The following is an 18,628-nucleotide window of genomic DNA, read 5'->3' on the forward strand; positions in this document are numbered from 1 at the left end:
CCACACTAGCAGGCGATCACCCAGAAATCCAAACACCTCCTCGACCTACCAGCTCCAGTCAGGTCATCCCTCAACTGGTGGCTGACTCCAGCACACCTCCTGTGCGGAAAACCGTTCCTGGACCCCCCCAGGATCATCATATCTACAGATGCCAGCGACCAGGGTTGGGGAGCCCAACTTCAGAACCTTTCCGCCCAGGGCCTCTGGTCTCCAGAGGAAAAGGCTCACAGCATCAACTGGAGGGAACTCAGAGCCGTACGGCTAGCCCTCCAGGCATTCCAACCATTGGTTCAAGCGAGGCACGTGCTGATAAAAACGGACAACACGGCAACCAAGGCTTACGTCAACAAACAGGGAGGGAGTCGATCCCGCTCCATGTTTCAGGAGGCGACTCTACTATTATCTTGGGCAGAACAACACCTGGGATCCCTGATCGCCCATCATGTGAAGGGGGAACTCAATGTGGTGGCCGACTGGCTCAGCCGTTCGGACGTCTCTCTGGGAGAATGGAGTCTCCACTCGGAAATCTTCCAGCAGATCACGGAAAGGTGGGGTACCCCAATCCTAGACCTATTTGCGTCTCCGACCAACACGAAACTACCAGCGTTCATGTCAAGGTTCCCATGCCAGGGCCCGACCGCAACCGACGCAATGTCAACTCCTTGGCCGGTAGGCCTATTATACGCCTTCCCGCTGACCCCGCTCCTGGCGAGGGGGATTCGCATCACCCGAGCGGAAGTCATTCTCGTGGCCCCATTCTGGCCCAGACGTCCTTGGTTTCCGGAACTACTGCACCTGACAACTGCTCCACCATGGGAACTTCCTCCAGTTCCCGATCTGCTGTCACAAGGACCCGTCCTTCACCCAGATCCAGCCTGGTTGCGCCTTGCCGCTTGGAGACTGAGTGGCGCCTCCTCAGGAAGAAAGGTTTCTCTGATGCGGTCCTGAGCACTATGCTGGCCTCCAGACGACCTTCAACGGAGAGGGTCTATCAATACACTTGGAGAATGTTCCTACGCTGGGCGTCTCGACATTCCATACCCAGGGGCTCAGCGTCCATCAGACATCTTCTCCAATTTCTGCAAGACGGCCTGGAGAAAGGCTTGCGCCCTAACACCCTGAAACGTCAAGCGGCATCCTTGCTCCCTCTTCTGGGGGTCACGGAATCCCAGATAGCCCAGGCACAAGCTGACCTTTGTCGTTTTCTGAGGGGTGCCTCCCTCCTCTCCCCTCCTACCGTCCACAGGTTCCCATCCTGGGACCTGCATATAGTGCTTTGGGCCCTCCAGTCTCAACCTTTTGAACCTATTTGCTCCATCCCTCTACAAATACTGACTTTTAAGCTGGCCTTCTTGGTGGCCATCACCTCGGCCAGGCGAGTCTCGGAACTGATAGCCTTATCTGTAAACAAAGCCTTCTGCATTTTCCTTGAGGATGCGGTATGACTCATCCCGGACCCCTTCAGGCACCCAAAGGTGACATCCTCGTTCCACCTCTCACAGGACATATTCCTACCATCATTCTGTCCTCGTCCAACTCATACCACTGAGAAGAAATGGCATAAGCTGGACGTACGCCGCTGTCTCAAGGTTTACATCAGGTGCTCCGCCTCATTTAGAACCTCAGACACCTTGTTTGTCTCCTTCCACCCACGCTCCATGGACTCAGCAGTTTCGTCTGCGACAATTGCAAGGTGGATAAAAGCCTGCATCTCAATAGCTTATGAATCTCAGCGCATCAAACCACCGGCATCCATAGTAGCGCACTCAACGAGAGCAGCGGCCTTTTCCACCAACGCTTCCGTTGAGGAAATCTGCAGAGCGGCCACGTGGGCCTCCGCCTCAACATTCACCAGGCACTATAAGATTGATGAATATGCTTCAGCCAGAGCCGCCTTTGGGAGACGGGTGCTACAACAGGTCCTTCCACGATCATAGGTCAGACCGCCCCCGCCCGTATTGGCTAGCTGTGGTATGTCCCAATGAGATGCCCCTGGCTGCCAGCAACCGAGAACGGAGCGTTGGTTCCACTTACCGTGAAAGCTTCTTCTGGTTGCTGCAGCCAGGGGCATCTCGGCCCACCCAGCTATGGCGCTCTGACCTAGTATCGGACAAGGACCAGGGTGCTCGGTTTGCAAACTGCGGGGAGATTGACCTCATGACTCACTCCCAGCTGCATGTTTATCTTCTTTTTGCTTTCTTAAAATTCTCCTCAGAATGCTATCCCAGTCCGCCTCTCGGCCCTGAGCCTGGCAGGCTGCTTGCAGCCTCCCGGTTGGGGGTCACCTCATGTGTTGTTGCAGTGCAGAGCCACGCCGCACCAATACATGATCAAATAAACAGGGTTAATTATTGTGGCTGGGGATGGTGGGAGTTGTAGTTCAAAAACAGCTGGGGGGCCAAGGTTCCCCACCCCTGAATTAAGGGGAGGGCTGCAGAAGCAGGTCACCCACTTTGGAGAAACCAGGTTCACCTGGAAACCTGGTGGTTCTTATGTTCAGCCGCAATCGGGCTAGGCTCCCTTTGCCCGATTGTGAGAATCGCCTCAGTCTCCCATTCAAAAGCAAACCAGGGTGGAGCCTGCACAGGCAAGGGGATAAATTCATGTTTGCTACCACATGACCAGCTCTCCTCCCCTAACCATTGCAAACCATGAAGATCTGCATATCTTCAGTTAAAACAATGCCTCACAGAATTAGGCTCTGGCTTGCACTTGTGCCTTTAGCAGCAGCTGGTAAATAAGGGACAGTGTATTTGGAAGTCGGTGGAAAACCTTGGTTGGGCATGCATCTCCCTTAGAACATTTGCTCTGTGCTGGATTTCATGTGAATTGAGGCAACTCCTGGGGCCTCTTTTCAGAGCAAGGTCAGCCTAGTCCTCTTGGAACATGTGAAGTAATACATGAATACCTCTAAGCACATGCAGAGCAGATTTCTCTCCCAACTGGATGATAGCCTGCACATAGAGGGTAGAACAGAGGGCATGACAAACAGGCAGGAGTGTATTCTCACCATTTTTTGGCCTTAGACCAGGATTATCAAGCTTGGTTCCTCAGATGATGTTGGACTACAACTCCCATCATCTCCAGCCACAATGGCCTTTAGATACTTTTGGCTGGGGAGGATGGGAGTTGTAGTCCATCATGATTTGGGGAGCCAAGTTTAAGAACCCCTGCCTTAGACAAGTGGACATATGCTTTTGCACACTATCAGGGGTTGTATCTTTTCTAAAAGAAAAAGCTATTATGTTCAGAGCTATCTCATTTAGGAAGAAGGTGTCACTCTATGGAAGTTTATACGAGTATGCATGGTGAAGATACAGACATTTTCTCATAATTCCAGAATGCAGGATCTTCCCACAGAATGGAATGACGGAAGATTTAGGGTAGAAAAGAACATACTACTTGATCTACAGAACCCCCAGGGGGTGATGGGGTGTCAGCTGCATTCAGCAGAGGCCCTAGTTCACCACCTATTAGTATCTGAATTTTCTCAATGGCTCATTTGTTAGGCCCCACCACTATCTGTTCACTCTTGAGCCCCTCATAAGAGCTCCTCTGCTAGATTAAACCAAAAGGTCCCTCTTCTGCAGCATCACGTCTCTCACCAGTGACTAATTAGATGCCCGGAACAGGAGATAAAGGCCTAGTCCCACTGTTGCTACTCTGCAACAGGCATTCAGAAAAACCCTGAGCCCTTTCTCGTGATCTGTGAGAAGGGCTCAAAGGGGCGAGGGATCCCCCTCCTCGAAGCCAGCCAGGAACAGTGTTCCCTCTAACAGGGATTCCCAGGTGTTGTTGACTGCAACTCCCAGAATCCCCAAGAAGCTGGGGATTCTGGGAGTTGTAGTCAACTACATCTAGGGATCTGTTAGAGGAAACACTGGCCGGGAGCCCCGCTGGGGTGGCAGATGATCAGTAAAACACGGTTAGGAGAGCCGTGTCTCCAAATGCTGTTTAAGAGGGTGGCTCCGGAGGCAGGTTTTCCACTGAGGCGCCATCAGGATCAATCTCAGCAGTACACATGGCAAAGGCTTAACCGGGCTGGGCTTTCTGAGCCCGGTTTTGCCTGCATGGGTGAATAGCTTCCCTGCCTTTGAGCCTGGAGATAGTACATCACTATCATTAGTGGTAGTGATGGATAGACTTGTTCTCCATGAATGTATCTACCCCCCATTCTAAAGCCATTCAAGCAAATGGCCATCAACACATTTTGTGGCAGGAAATCCTATAAATTCATTATGTCATCTGTGAAGCACTTTTCTTTTGACTAATTTTTCTTTCCCTTTCCTCATGTTCTGTACCATGGAATTTGACATTTTCCCAGCTGCAGCACACTGTGACCGCCATCTTCATGGCAATTTTCACCACAGCCCAAGATCACTTTCCTGATCTATTGCCACCATTTGTGCATTTGTGACACGGAGATTTTGTTGTGCATAGGACCGGATGTGCCATTTTGTCCATTTATCCAATCTGGAAAAAGTTCTTAGGAAGCTCATCACAATCCATTTTGGTTTTCACCACCATTAATACAGTCTGCAAATCTGGCCACCTTGCCGCCTACCCTTTACTCCAGATCATTTAGGAATAAGTTAAAAAGCACCAATCCCAATACAGAGCCCTTGGAGGACTCCGCTTATTTCCCTCCACTGTGAAAAATGCCCATTTAATTCCTACTCCCTGTTCTTGCACTCTGACTTCATAAGGCAACTTTTAAAGTCAACTCTTTTATTAGATTCTCCCACTCTTGCACGTGCAAGCAAAGTGTCAAAATTTGGAAACAATAAAAAGCATCTTCTGTTCCTCAGAAGTGGGGAGTCTCAGATCAACAGAGAGAGGAAGCAGTTGTACTGGAGCTACAAGAGAGATGTGGAGCAGCACACCAATTGGGCTGTTGAGAGGCAATTGCCCCTCCTAACTTCCTCAGGTGCCAAAACACACAGGCCCTGCTGCCCAAACCTGTTTCTCCTTGTGGCAGTGCTATGCAGATTCTTCAAGATTTGGTGGCTGTGGGGATAATACTCCTCTGCAGCCCTACTTATAACAATTCACACCTCCCAAGTATCACACTTTTGAGTCTATATGAACCTCCCTTCTTGCCTAACACTGTGACAGACAAATAGAGGAAAGCTGCCACACGCCCTTCAGAGGGGAAGCGATACCTACTGTAGGGCAGGCAGAGGGGCCAACAGAAGAGGCAAGAGAGCATTCAAGAGCCCCCATGGGACAGCACACCCTCAGGGCACAAAGGCAAGATATGCAGCTGCCAATCCAGTGTTGATTTTTTTGTTGTTTCACAAGCTGCATGAGAATTAAAAAAACACACACACAAAAGAGGGAATGCCTGGGAGGAGAAGAGGACTTCTCTTCCAGACAAAATCAGCAACTATGACAGCAGAACTCCATCAGGATCAGAACCGCAACCCGACAGAAGTTGCCCCCCACCCATTTCATGTCCCTCCCTGAAAAGCCACAGCCGACTCAAGACTGAAAGGTGGGACGAGTCCACTCCAGAAAGGTTTCTCAAAGCAACGGTCGTGCTCGGGGAGAGTGATGGGAGAAGACATTGGTGTCCCAACGCAGGGGCCCCTTCTTGACGCACTCATATCCAGAACGGGAACAGCGGAAGCCGGGTGGACAGCAGTGGCGCTTGTCAGAGCAGCAGGATCCCTGGGGAGGGGGAGAGAGCGGAGGCAAGGTTAGGAGGGTTCCTTCCTGTTGGAAACAAACTTCTAGACATTATGGTGGCAAGCCCGCAGGCAGCAGGGGCCTGCCTTACATACTTATACACGGTACAAGCTTATTTTTGAGGCTTTCCTGGAGTGGTACAAGTGGGCCTCATTATCTGCGTGGGTTCTGTTCCCACATATTACTGTGGGTAATGAAACCATGGACAATGAGGTATTGAGTCTATGGGATTGCGAGGGTTAGGTTCTTAGGCTCTTAAGAAATGTAGTTAAAATGTTTTTTAAAAAAGGGGAAACGGGCCAAATAAGGTGCCCCGCTGTGCTCCACGGATCTTCTGGCGTCTAGCCCTGTCCCCCACACATCCCCAAAATTCATAACCCCCCCCAATTTTTATTTTGATGAAGTGAGCCACAAAATGGCGGCCAGAAATGACCTCCGCTGTCATTTCCAGCCTTCTAGGAACTGCCTATGTGGTTGCTAAGACTTGACAGCACTTAATCAATCAAAGGAACAGTGGATATGTAGATTTTAACCCTTTCGTATCCGTGGATAAGGGGATTGGGTGTCTATTTGACACCTGCAGATACGCAAAACCACGAATAACGGTTCTGCGCATAACAAGGTTTTGCCTGTATTTACATTCTCTTTCAAAATTTCTCTCCTGCAATTCTGGCCAAACTGTATCCTTAAGGTAGCATACAATTAAATGGATGAAAAGAAACCCCCAACCAGAAGTGGCAATGAACATAAAGTAGTAGAGAAGAGCTGGAAGGATAACAGCCCCAAGACCGTCCTGCAGACAGCAACTGTGACAAGTAATACCTAGGGTGGCACATGCAAGTTACTGAGCCATACTGGAAACAGCCAAGACGAGATGCAAGGCTGAATCTTGTAAGCAGCAAAATAAAGCAAGCAGAAGTAGTACAGCAACATATATTCACATCTATGAAACATGACTATGATACAGGGAATCACGGTAAGATACTCAAAATGGGGCAGGGCAGACATAAGGCCAATTCATCTGTTGCTTTATCAGCTTGGCAGACTTGAACATCTAGGACAGGGCTGTTCAACTTCAACCCTCCTGCAGATGTTGGCCTACAATTCCCATAATCCCTGGCTATTGGCCACTGTGGCTGGGGATTATGGGAGATGTAGTCCAAAAACAGCTGGGGGGCCTAAGTTGAACAGGCCTGATCTAGGAGCTTGTATAAGTGGTCTGCTCCAGTGACTTGTGTAGGATCAGAAGGGAGATATCTCATGGATGACTGCATTTCAGCTTCCATGAGCAGTGTGCTCTTAAACTAGAATTCCTTGCTCACAGAAACTGAAATGTTAGCAATCCCTCCTTGAGCACCACACTCTTCACACCACACAGTCACTTGTGCAAGCTCCTAAATAATAATAAAAATTAAAATAATAATAATAAACTTTGTTAGCCGCCCCATAACAAATTGTTCTCTGGGTGGCTCATAACAGAGGATTAAAAACATACAATAAACATACATTAAACAACAACAGACCAAAAAAAAGGCGTGTGAGAGATGAAAAGAAAAATACAATACACAATACAAAGCAGCTTGTTTGGCAGGGGATCTTAAGGTATGGGTTGGGACATATGGGGCAAGGCACTCTCTCAGGTAACCCGGTCCCAAGCCATTTAGGGCTTTAACAGTTAAAACCAGCACATTAAATATATGGGTGTGCTGTCATCAGTAGTGCTTTGGTCCACAGAAGACAAAAAGTACTTAAGAGTAGTCGGCTAGCCTGTGATGACTTAAAGTCTGCGGCAGATGGAGTTTGAAGCTGTTCAGTCACACATAACAGGTGAGACAGCACAAGACACACCTTTCAGAGATATGCCAAATCCTCCCTAACCAAGTGAAGTTCTTTGATCCCAGGGCAAGGGACCGCTAAGATGGATTTCCAGCTTCACCAGTTAAAAGCCTGCCAGTTCCTAGCCCTCTTTTGTTCGGAACCAACTTGCAGAAATCCATTCTTGTAACCCACAGCCACCTCCTGCTGTTTCACTCCGTTGGGTTTACCTGTCCAGCATCCCCGCTCCCTCTTGGCCTTCCCTAAACTCAAGGAGGTCACCTCTCCTTCAATCCCTGCCTGAGGTTTTGTCCAGTTGTCTCCCTCTGACCCATTTCCCCAGCCTGGGCACTAACTTTGCTGTAGGGGCAACAGGCCCATCCGCCCGAGCTCGTTTGGCAGCAGCTTTGCCCGTCGTGACAGTAGTGCTGAACATCACACTGCACATCCTGGCCGGACATGGCTGAAGACGAAGAAAGCAACGGGACCGAAGACAACCAGCCACCTGCCGCAAGGGGCCTGGGCTGCTGCTGTTTCTCACACGTCTGGGCTGCCACGTTGCAGGTGTAGCTAGAGGGGCAGCAGTGTTGGTGATCCTCACAGCAGACAGCCTGTAGAAGCCAAGAGACACACAGAGGTTGGTCCAATACCTGGTGGACTGACACAGCAGTCACTGGCCTAGCCTAAGAGCTACCAGGAGGCGGGGGGGAGCACCTTTATTGGTTTCAGGTGGTCTCAATGGGCAGTTCCAGCCATCATGCAGAACCATGGTTTATTTTCCTATAACTGTGGTTAGTTTGCATTGTCTCGATCCAAACCATTCATCAAGCCATGGTTTATTCCGGGCAGTTAAACCGCAATCTGAACCCAAGATTTGAGGTTGGTTGGTTTGTCCTCGCTATGATTCTACAGCCCACAATGATGCTTTGATCTTGGTTTGTTTCAATAGTGCCATGCTTGCAGGGCCTTCACACTGAGGCAAGGAAAAAGGGTGGGACTTGAGAACAAACCACAATGCGGCAAAACAAACCAAGATTTGAAGACTAGTTCCAGCCATCAGTTCTAGTTCCAGACAATTCTAGTTCCAGACAATTCAATCCAAGTTCATTAAACTTTAGATAAAACAAATCAGGGTTCCATGTGATGTCTGAACCTGCCCAATTAAAAGTGTACCCCATGTTCTAAAAGCCTGCTCTTCTTCAAGAGACAGGGATCATAGAAAGGTTTTAACTCTGTTACTAGGCATGTTATCCGAATATAGATCCAGGTCCAATCCTGAAGATGTCCAGAATTATGAAAAGGCTATTGCCAATTAGGGCAGGCAGTATTGAGCTCAATGGGATCTGCTGAAGGCAGCTGCAGGTACCTGGAGCTATGCTTATTCTTCAAGAGCGACACATGAGCACAGAAAAGGGTACGGGGCATAAATTCAGCATCCCGAGAATCGCAACTGATGTGGGGGCAGCTGTTCATCTGAACAGCTCCTTGAGATGTGTTCCAAATACTTATAGGTGTGTAGAGGGGACAATTGGATGAACAGCTGCTTCTCAACATGCCAAGAGGGTGTCAGGATGTCACGATGGATGGGCACATTCCTGGTATGTCAACAAAGATTGCACTAAAAGCAAAATGAGTTTTCCCCAGGAAAGCATTTGGCTAGGTTTGCAGAGACTTGGGATTACTGTGTTTTGAAGCACAACATTACGCACAGCCTGGCTTACCTCCTAATCACTCTCTCACACCTTTGAGAAGTCCAACGCTCTGCTAGCAGCCCACATCGTTCTCCCCAACCAGCCCCCAAAAAGCTCTGCCTCTCCCTGTCTCCTTTCTACTGCAATAGCTCTACACCAGGAATTCCCAGCCTGTGTACTCCAGATGTTGCTGAACTACATCACCCCCAGCTATGATTTGTGGATGGGGATGCTGGGAGTTGTAGTTCAGCAATGTCTAGAGCAGGGATTCTCAACGTTGGGTCTCCAGATGTTACTGGACTTCAACTCCCATAATCCTCAGCCCCAGTGAACGTTGGTTGGGGATTATGGGAGTTGAAGTCCAATAACATCTGGGGACCCAACGTTGAGAATCCCTGCTCTAGAGTACCACATGTTGGGGACTCTTGCTCTACACCCTCCTTTGCACTTAGTCCTGGTGGCTGCTACTGATCCAGCCAGAGCGCCGCCCCCTGCCCGTCTTCTAATATTGTGGAGTCCAATCAAGGCCTACCTAAGTCAAATGCCACAGGTCAGGGGATGTGCTGGTGCCAAGAGGTGCCTGGAAGCCTCTGCAGCAGCAGGCCCTGTGCTGCCTCTGCATCTGGTGCTGGACTGGGCACAGGGGGTAAGCACTGGGTCATTGCTGCACTCACGTTGGGTAGCTGGCAGCAGGCCCAAGAGCCCGACGCGTCCTTGCAGCAGGTCTGCCCTTCCTCACAGCTGGCCGTGTCGTTGCAGCGGACGCCACGGTACTGCCGAGTGCGAGCAGGAAGCTTGGGTGCCCAAGGCAGGGAGTGCTGGGTTGTGTGGCAGATTCCTGGGTGGGCTGGGTCACAGGAGTAGCCTTTGGGGCAGCAGTGCAAATGGTCTGAACAACAGACAGCCTGCAGGGAAGACACAGTTCAGGTGAGTAGGAGCGCGAGCATCCTGGGCGCCCAGATCTGAGTTCAGAGGCCTGGCTGACAAGTGCCAAATAATCCAATTCAGTCCTCTTGGTACCTCCTCAGCCCTTTGGCCCAAGGGTCCCTTGCCTGTCCACTCTCTGCACCAATCCCACAGAGACCCTCCGAAATCATGTTGGAAACATGGCAACCCTGCTCACGACCCTGCCACTAACAGAGATCCGGTTGGCGGGGACTAAAGACAGGGCCTTTTCAGTTGTAGCCCCTCGGCTTTGGAGCGTCCTCCCTGAAGAGCTTCGCCATGCTCCCTCCCTCAGTGTTCTTTAAAAACATCTCAAAACACACCTTTTAAAGGAGACTTTTTAATGCTCTGTTATTGTTTTGTTATATCTGGTAGGTTCTTTAACTTTTTATAATTTTCAGTTTTAATTTGAACGTAATAATTGTGGGTTTTAATCTGACTTTTAGAAAAATTTAGTTAATTTTATTACTTTTATTGTACCTGTGTATCTTATGGTTGTGAGCCGCCCCGAGCAATAGTGCACTGGAGGGGCAGGGTATAATTTTTTAAAATAATAAATAGCAAATAAACCCTGACGAGGTACCAATCTAGGCCTTTTAGGGGACCCAGAGTTGGGAAGCTTTGCCTTAAGAGATGGGCCACTCCAGAGCATCCTTTGCTGAGCAACCAAAAAGAAGCTGGAGCTGACAAACCCAGCCCAGCTCCCTTTGAGCAAGGTCCAGTGGGTGCCAGCAACTAACTTGTTCCTACTGACAGGCTCTTTGTCAGATCTGGGTCCCAAATTCGTGTAAAAAGGTCTGCCCCACATTGCTAGTAGCTAGTTCCAGTTTCTAAAGCAGGGTGGAATTCTGAAGGATCTTGCGATTTGTTCTCTGCTGTCTCTTCAAGCACTGCCACCTCCTAAATGTCTCACCGGCACTTCTTACACTGCTATCCTGCCCGCAACGCAGGTCTGTTCACCTCTGAGAGAGGGCAACACCCCCAACTGCCCGATGGCATCTGGCAGCACGTCTCTCCATCCCGACAGCTCATGGTGTCGTCGCATTTCACATCCCTATCCAGCCTTGCCAGATTGGAAGCCATTGAGATCCATGGGGAGGAGAGGGCACTGGGGTCGCAGCGGCCCGTGGATATGTCGCAGGTGTAGCCGTGGGGGCAGCAATGCACGCCATCACTGCAGCAGACTGCCTGTAAAGAAGAAGCCACAGTCCTCACATCTGTGGATATAGTTCTAGCACCCCAGCTATCTGAGCAAAGGGCCCCCTTTTCTTATCGGTCCCTATCCAGCCCTAGCACAGTGCCCCCTAGGGATGTGCACGAACCGGTTCGAAGGCCATTCTAAAGGCCTCCAAACTGGTTTGAACGCAGCGCTGGCTCAGAGTTCGAAGCCAGCGGGGGTGCCTCTAAGGGCGGGGGAGGGTGCCCTTACCTCTCCCGCTGCTTCTCCCCTGCTGTCGCTCCGTTTCTTGCAAAGGCCATGGGGCGTCAGTGTACCTCCCTGCCGCCCCTTCCCCCGAGCTTAGCCGGAAGTGGCCAGAAGTACCGGGTGTGCGTGCGCATGGCAGATGGGCATGCATGCGACAGGCACCCAGTACTTCCGGCCAAGAACAGGGGAAGGGGAGGCAGGGAGGTACTCTGCCGCCTCACGGACTTTGCAAGAAACGGAGCGGCGGGAGGGGTAAGTGCACCCTCCCTCGCCCTTAAAGAGGCATCCCTTCCAGCTTCGAACGGCACCTCTGCAGTTCCGTGCACATCTCTACACCCTTCCAGTGGCTGCCATTGGTTGTCTCCCTTGAAAATGGCTTTGAAGACAGTTTGTTGAGAAGTGTTTATATGTATTGGTCTTATTGGTGACATTTGAAAAATGTGAAATTTTACAGGGTGTAACTCAGCAAAACCATTGCAGAACTATTAAAAAGTGGCCACAAACTAATTTAAAAGCTTTAGTCAATGGAAAGGTTTTCGTTCGACAAGGGCGCTTTCCAGATTACACACTGCAACAGGGGTAAAATGCTTCGACTTGGCAGGATCGTATTCAAAACTAGCCCCAGAATCTCAAACTGCTACAACGGGAAAAGAGAGCTGTTTTTCTGCAACAGACTTGCAATGTTGTAACACTATAACGCAAAGATAAAATCTGAAATAAGGCATCAGAAGTGTGAACGACACCTTGCTGTCAGTGCACGGACTGTGGTGTCACAACACAGGAAGTACGGAAGCACACTATGCAGAGCCGTAGTGACACGGTTGCAGCGTGTAATCTGGAAAGCACCCTGTCGAGTAAGTTAGCTAACTAAATCGCCTTAGTACAGTGGTACATATGCTGGTCACCTCCAGACTTGACTACTGCAATGTGTTCTGTGTGGGGCTGCCTTTGTACGTAGTTGGGAAACAGCAGTTTGTCCAGAATGTGGCGGCCAGGTTGGTCTCTGGGTCATCTCGGGGAGACCATATTACTCCTCTACTAAAAGAGCTACACTGGCTTCCAATATGTTTCCAGGCAAAATACAAGGTGCTTGTTATAGCCTATAAAGCCCTAAACAGCTTGGGCCCAGGGTATTTAAGAGAATGTCTTCTTCACCATGAGCCCCACCACCCATGGAGGTCATCCGCAGAGGTCTGTCTGCAGTTGCCACTGGCTTGTCTGGTGGTTATGTGGGGACGGGCCTTCTCCGCTGCTGCCCCAAGGCTTTGGAACAAGCTCCCTGCTGAAATAAGTGCCTCCCCATCTCTGACAACTTGTAAAAAGTCCCTAAAGACTTATTTCCCGCCCACCCAAGCTTTTTAACTGGACTGTGGTTTATCATATAACCATCTCACATGCTGAATTGTGTCATCTCACCCAAACTGCTTCCACTGCTGACCCCCACCCCCAAACCTGCTCACCTGTGGGTAAGGGCAACACCCCCAACTTCCCGAGGGCAGCCGGCAGCAGGTCTCTTCATCCTGACAGCTCATGGTGTCGTCGCATTTCACATCCCTAGCCACTCTTGCCAGATTGGAAGCCTTTGAGATCCACGGGGAGGAGAGGGCACTGGGGTCGCAGCTACCTGTTTTTATATCGCAGGTGTAGCCATGGGGGCAGCAATGCACGCCATCACTGCAGCAGACTGCCTGTAAAGAAGCAGCTAGCCATGAGATGTAGCAGGATGCCACACACAATCCTCATATCTGTGGGTGTAGTTCTGCTAACTGAGCAAAGTGACACCTTTGAAAGTGGTGATTCTCTTATGTTTAGCAGGGGGAGAGCAACTGGCCCTATCCAGCCACAGAACAGCATCCCTCCAGTGGCTGTTGCTGGTGTCAACCTTGTGTTTCTTTTTAGATTTTGATCCATTTGGGACAGGGGAGCAGTGTTCCCTCTAACAGAGATTCCCAAATAGTGTTGACTACAACTCCCAGAATCCCCAAGCAAGAGCCCATTGCAGCTGAGGATTCTGGGAGTTGTAGTCAACACTATCTTATTTATGTATTTATTTTTCTATGTAAACCGCTTTGAGAACTTTGGTTCAAGAGTGGCATATAAATAGTAGTCATAGTAGAAGTAGTAGTAGTATCACCACCACCACCTCCTCCTCCGCTGTCTGGGCACCTTTTATCATCCATCCCTATAGCACAGCGTCATCTGTCCCTATAGCACAGCCCTGTCTTTTATTCATTCATTCGATTTCTATACCACCCTTCCAAAAATGGCTCAGGGTGGTTTACAAAGAGAAATAATAAATAAAATGGATTATTTATTCCTAGCACAGCGTCCTCCCGATGGCTGCTGTTGGTGACTCCCTTGTTATGCTTTCTTTGCAAATCGCTTTGAAGACAGCTTGAAGACAATTTAAAACAAAATGTAAACAAGTTGTATAGCTCCCGCCTGCTTGGCAATTATATTTTTAAGAACTGCAGCAGCAGCCACCGCTGCCACAGATATAATCCATCACCCTACTGGGATCGTCAACACATACAATCCGCTGCTGGGTTTTGGCAGCTGCAGGCAGTCATGGTGGGGACCTGTTACTCGTACATTCATATGTGAAAATAATTTCTTGATAAAGCTCCGTGCCTCTGTTTTGACAAAGCTCGGCCACACAAGTTAGAATTACTACCTAAACTTCAGGCTGAAGCACAAATGGATTCATCTAGCACTTAAAGTTAGAGGCCGCATTTTGACCAATGGTGGCAGGCAGGCCCCCTGCCGTAGGAGAGACTGTTCCAGAACATGGGCACCCTCACAGAAAAGACTCTGTCCATGTAAATCAGGGCTGCTCAACTTCGGCTCTCCTGAAGATGTTGGCATACAAGTCCCATAATCCCAGGCTATTGGCCACTGTGGCTAGGGATTATGGGAGTTGTCATCCAAAAACAGCTGGGGCCCCAAAGTTGAGCATGCCTGATCCAGATCTAGCTTTCCAAGAGCAATGAAGACTTGAGGGAGAACTTCAGCTGCTACGGAGATCAGCCCTCCACCTGTGAGGGACACAGACTTTTTCAAAACTCCCAAGCCAACACACCTGTAAGTGGGGGCAACACGCCCAAGCCCCCGTGTTCATCCGGCAGCATGTCTGCCCATCCGCACAGGAAAAATGACTGTCACACCTCACATTCCTGTTCAAAGATGTGATGCTGGCAATGGCTGGCTTCTTCTCCAGCCAAGGGATACGGTCTCCATTCATCAGGCAACCTTGCGATGGGTCGCAGTGGTAACCGCTGGGGCAGCAGTGGATGTGGTCTGGACAGCAAACAGCCTGGGGAGCGAGTGGGAAAGTCAGAAGGCTGGAAGGAACTGTTAGGGTCACTGGACTGGGCAGAGGAGCTTCCTTCCCCCATCCTAAATGGGTGGACCAGACAGACTCCAAGCAAAGCCCCAGCAAACGAAGTATTGAAATCACACACTCTTTCTGGGGGTGTTAACGCAATATCCTTTAATTGTGGGAGTCCTGGATGCAAGAGGGGCCATGGTGGGTCACATGCAAGAGGCAGAAAAGATCCCTCCTGCCTTAAAAGCTGAGCCGTCAGAACAAAATCATGACAATGAAATCCAACCAGACATTGAGCACCCACAGTTACCACCAGCAAAACCACATCCTAAGCTAGTACCTGAGGGCTAAACTGGATGCAGCTGCAGAAGATCTGGAACCTCCCCCAAGCCATTTTTGGAAGGGCGGTATTCAAATCAAATCACATAAATAAATTCCCTGCAAATTTATGAGGATTAAATTGAGATCCTATATAGGAACATAGGAAGCCGCCATATACTGAGTCAGACCATTGGTCTATCTCGCTCCACCCCACTCACCCATGGCTGACCATCTCCTTGAGTACTTTTCTCTCAGCTGCAATTTCAATACTGTTGTGGGAGGAAAGCTGTGGGAAGGTGGTGGGCTCAGCTACCCTCGTCTCCTTAAATCCGACAGACCAACCTACTGTCTATGCTGTTGCAGCCAATACCCCCTTCTGCCCTTGCATCCAGTTTGGCCCTAGTTTATGTTAGAGTGGAGCTCATGAAAAGTTCATTGGGTGAGGGAGCAGACAAAGAATGTTAAGAGACAGCACAGTTCCTGGGAGGGGATAGGAAGGGCTGTTTTGCTGGGGCAAAACCTTAGAGGGCTTATAGGCAAACTGGGCTGAGAGTTTAGGGAAATCAAATGCCTTGGAGAGCACAAGGGCCAGGAAGCAGAGAAGGTAAAGTGCCCAAAGAAAAAGATGTGGGTGGAAGAGCGGGAGGCAGAACTAAAGAGATACCAGCCACTGCATATTATCTGTAGTCAGTTACCCCTGCTAACTGAGCAAAGAGGCACCTTTTAAAAATGGCGGTTCTCTTTATTTAGCAGGGGGAGATCAACCGGCCCTATCCAGCCCCAGCACAGCATCCCTCCAGTGGCTGTTAGTGGTGTCTGTCTTGTGTTTCATTTTTAGATTGTGAGCCCTTTGGGGACAGGGAGCCATTTTATGTATTTATTTATATCTATGTAAACCGCTTTGGGAGCTTTTGTTGAAAAGCGGTATACAAATACTTGTCATATTCATATAGTCAGGGGTGAGAGATGCGAGGCAGGCAGAGATTCACTTAGTGATGCAGCACTAGCCAGAACTTTGCCAGTCTCTAACACTTACCTGCTGGTGGATAAACAGATTCCCTTCTGTTATTTACTCGCTCACGCATGTAAACGGATCATTCCTGTTTCACAGAGGATAGCAAAACTGTGCCCAAGAGCAACTCACTGAAGGACACTCTCTGAACAGCCTTGCTTGGATCTCAACCCATTTCTCACCCTGCTCCAAGACCTGAAGCAGAGGCCAGGAGGCATCTGGCTGGGGACACAAGGATGGCGTAGCAGAGGGCAAAAACCCCATCAGCGGGAGTGGGGTTTTGCCTGGCCTCTCCTCTCACCTGTGGCCTAGGACAGCAGCCCCAGTTGCCCGTTGCCAGGAGACAGTAAGTGTGCATATCTGGGGGCAGGAGGTGAAAGGGTTGCATTGTACCTCTTTGCCTGCAGAAGTCACTGCGGAGTTCTGGTCCATTTTCGCCAGCCACAGGATGTTTTTGCTGCCCATCACGCATTTACCTTCTGCGATGTCACACTGGTAACCCTTCGGGCAGCAGTGGATACCATCTGAGCAACATACAGCCTAAAAAAAGGACAGAGGGTGCTCAGTCTTCTCATGGAACTGCAGGTGTGACACACAATACGAAGCTGCCTTTTACTGAGTCAAGCTGATGGTCCATCGAACAACACAGTTATGTCTACTCTGACTGGTAAAAGCTCTCCAAAGTGTCAGACAGAGATCTTTTCCATTATCTGCTACCCAAGAACTTAAAAACAAACACAGGAGATGCTGAACCCAGAACCTTCTGCATGCAACGCATTTGCTCTACCCTTGAACTACAGCCACTTCTGGACCACAATGGATCTTACTGCCAGATCCCCAAATCCCAACATGGAAGCATGCAATTCTGCTCATCACCACCAAGGAGCAGGCACAGCCCTTTCTTACCTCCTCCCAGGGACAGCATCCCCACGCGCCCGAGGGTTTCTGGCAACAAGTGTTACCATCCAGGCATCTGTCCTCTGTACTGCATTGGACATCGTGAACTGCTGGGAGGGAGAGAAAGCAGGCAAACGTTACGTCGGAACTGGGAGAGCAGATCCTCTTCCACTCCACCCCACCTTCTCAAGAGTGTGTCAAGATATACGAACTGCAGAAAGTACTTTCCCTCCCCCGAGTCACAGGTTCTGCAGGAAAGGTGGTGTGTGTGAGTGCCAGTGAGAGAATGGCTCACTGTCAGCTATAGGCTGGGCCAGAAAACTACTTTCCAGCATTGGGAAATCACAGCTTCAGTCCTCTGCACCTGCAAGTAGAGCTGGGAAAGACTCCTGCATAAGACCTTGGAGAGTCACTGCCAGTCAGCGTAGACAACTCTGAGCTAGATGGACCAAGGGTCGGACTTGGTCAAAGGCAGCTCCCTATGATCCATTACTGGGGAACCAACCAAGCCTTTAGCTTCTCTGCGATACCAGGTCATGTGCCAAAGCACTGGCCAGAGAAATCCCCCACACAGGCACACTGTTCATCAGAGCTAAGCATGTGAAGAACATTGCAAATTCAGCACCAAACAAAGCAGTATCCTGCAATCAGTATAAATTATTTATTAATACACTGACTTTTCTTACAAAGTTCAGTTTTTTAAAAAATGAGAGGTGAGACAAAGAATGCTTTCTGCAGAGTTTTGTTGGTCTGACTGACTGACTATTTGGCAACATATTCAGCAGACCAGGGCGGAGCAGAGGGAGTCCAAGGCCCTGCCCCAAGCAACTCCTCTGGCTTCTGAGAGTTTAGCAGGTGCTGCTCAAACACTTTTAAGTACAAACTTGTGTCTAGAAACCTCCTGTTGAGAGAGAAACAAAGCAAGCCAATTTTCTAAGGAAATCAAATTCTGCATTCAGTGCCACACTCTGCATTTCTCCTGCTTACACAGAATCAAGGCATCACACAGCCTTAATCTGATGCTTTTCATCTTTCCCCACCTAAAAAAAAAATCAACTTAATCCACTACTAGAAGGAAGGATGCCCTTCCTGAGCAATAAGCAGGGAGCCTAGAACATAAGAACTAGCCATATAATGGAGCCAATATGGCTTCGTCAGCCTGTGCGACACACACACACACACACACAAGACACTCATATGCCCTGCAATTTTTCTTCCCTCCCAGTAGGTCTCCCCACTCTTCTGCAGAGCCCTAAGCCATCGTCACCTGTTCGGACATCCACAGGGAGGCGGGTCATGGGCCATGACCAATGAGCGGTCGTGGCACATCTGGAGTGCACCATGTCACACGAGGTACCTTGGGGACAGCAATGAATGTGGTCGCTGCAGCACACAGCCTAGCGGAACGGGGAGGAAAGAAGAAGATCAGGGAGCGTGAAGGTCGGACCCAGGACTGGCAGAGCTTGGCAGGTAGAAGGGGCAGCTCAAGCAGGGCTGCTAAGCACCGA

General features: G+C 49.7%; 1 protein-coding gene across 10 annotated transcripts in view; it reads right to left on the reverse strand.

Moving 5' to 3' along the window:
* Positions 1-4,711: 4,711 nt before the first annotated feature.
* The window catches only part of GRN (granulin precursor), a 37,032-nt gene continuing 23,115 nt past the window's right edge, over positions 4,712-18,628 (reverse strand). For 9 of the 10 annotated variants that reach the window (XM_053265844.1, XM_053265849.1, XM_053265848.1 and 6 more), the window contains 9 exons: positions 18,388-18,517; positions 17,130-17,230; positions 16,617-16,763; positions 14,645-14,878; positions 13,026-13,253; positions 11,100-11,327; positions 9,869-10,099; positions 7,860-8,114; positions 4,712-5,670 (listed from right to left, as the gene is read on the reverse strand). In XM_053265844.1, the coding sequence (XP_053121819.1) occupies positions 5,524-5,670; positions 7,860-8,114; positions 9,869-10,099; positions 11,100-11,327; positions 13,026-13,253; positions 14,645-14,878; positions 16,617-16,763; positions 17,130-17,230; positions 18,388-18,517 (1,701 nt within the window). In that variant the 3' untranslated portion in view covers positions 4,712-5,523. The remainder of the gene's footprint in view (positions 5,671-7,859; positions 8,115-9,868; positions 10,100-11,099; positions 11,328-13,025; positions 13,254-14,644; positions 14,879-16,616; positions 16,764-17,129; positions 17,231-18,387; positions 18,518-18,628) is intronic. The other variant, XM_053265845.1, reaches the window with a different exon arrangement.

The sequence above is a fragment of the Hemicordylus capensis genome, chromosome 6 (assembly GCF_027244095.1).
Source record: "Hemicordylus capensis ecotype Gifberg chromosome 6, rHemCap1.1.pri, whole genome shotgun sequence".
In the NCBI taxonomy this organism is placed as follows: Eukaryota; Metazoa; Chordata; class Lepidosauria; order Squamata; family Cordylidae; genus Hemicordylus; species Hemicordylus capensis.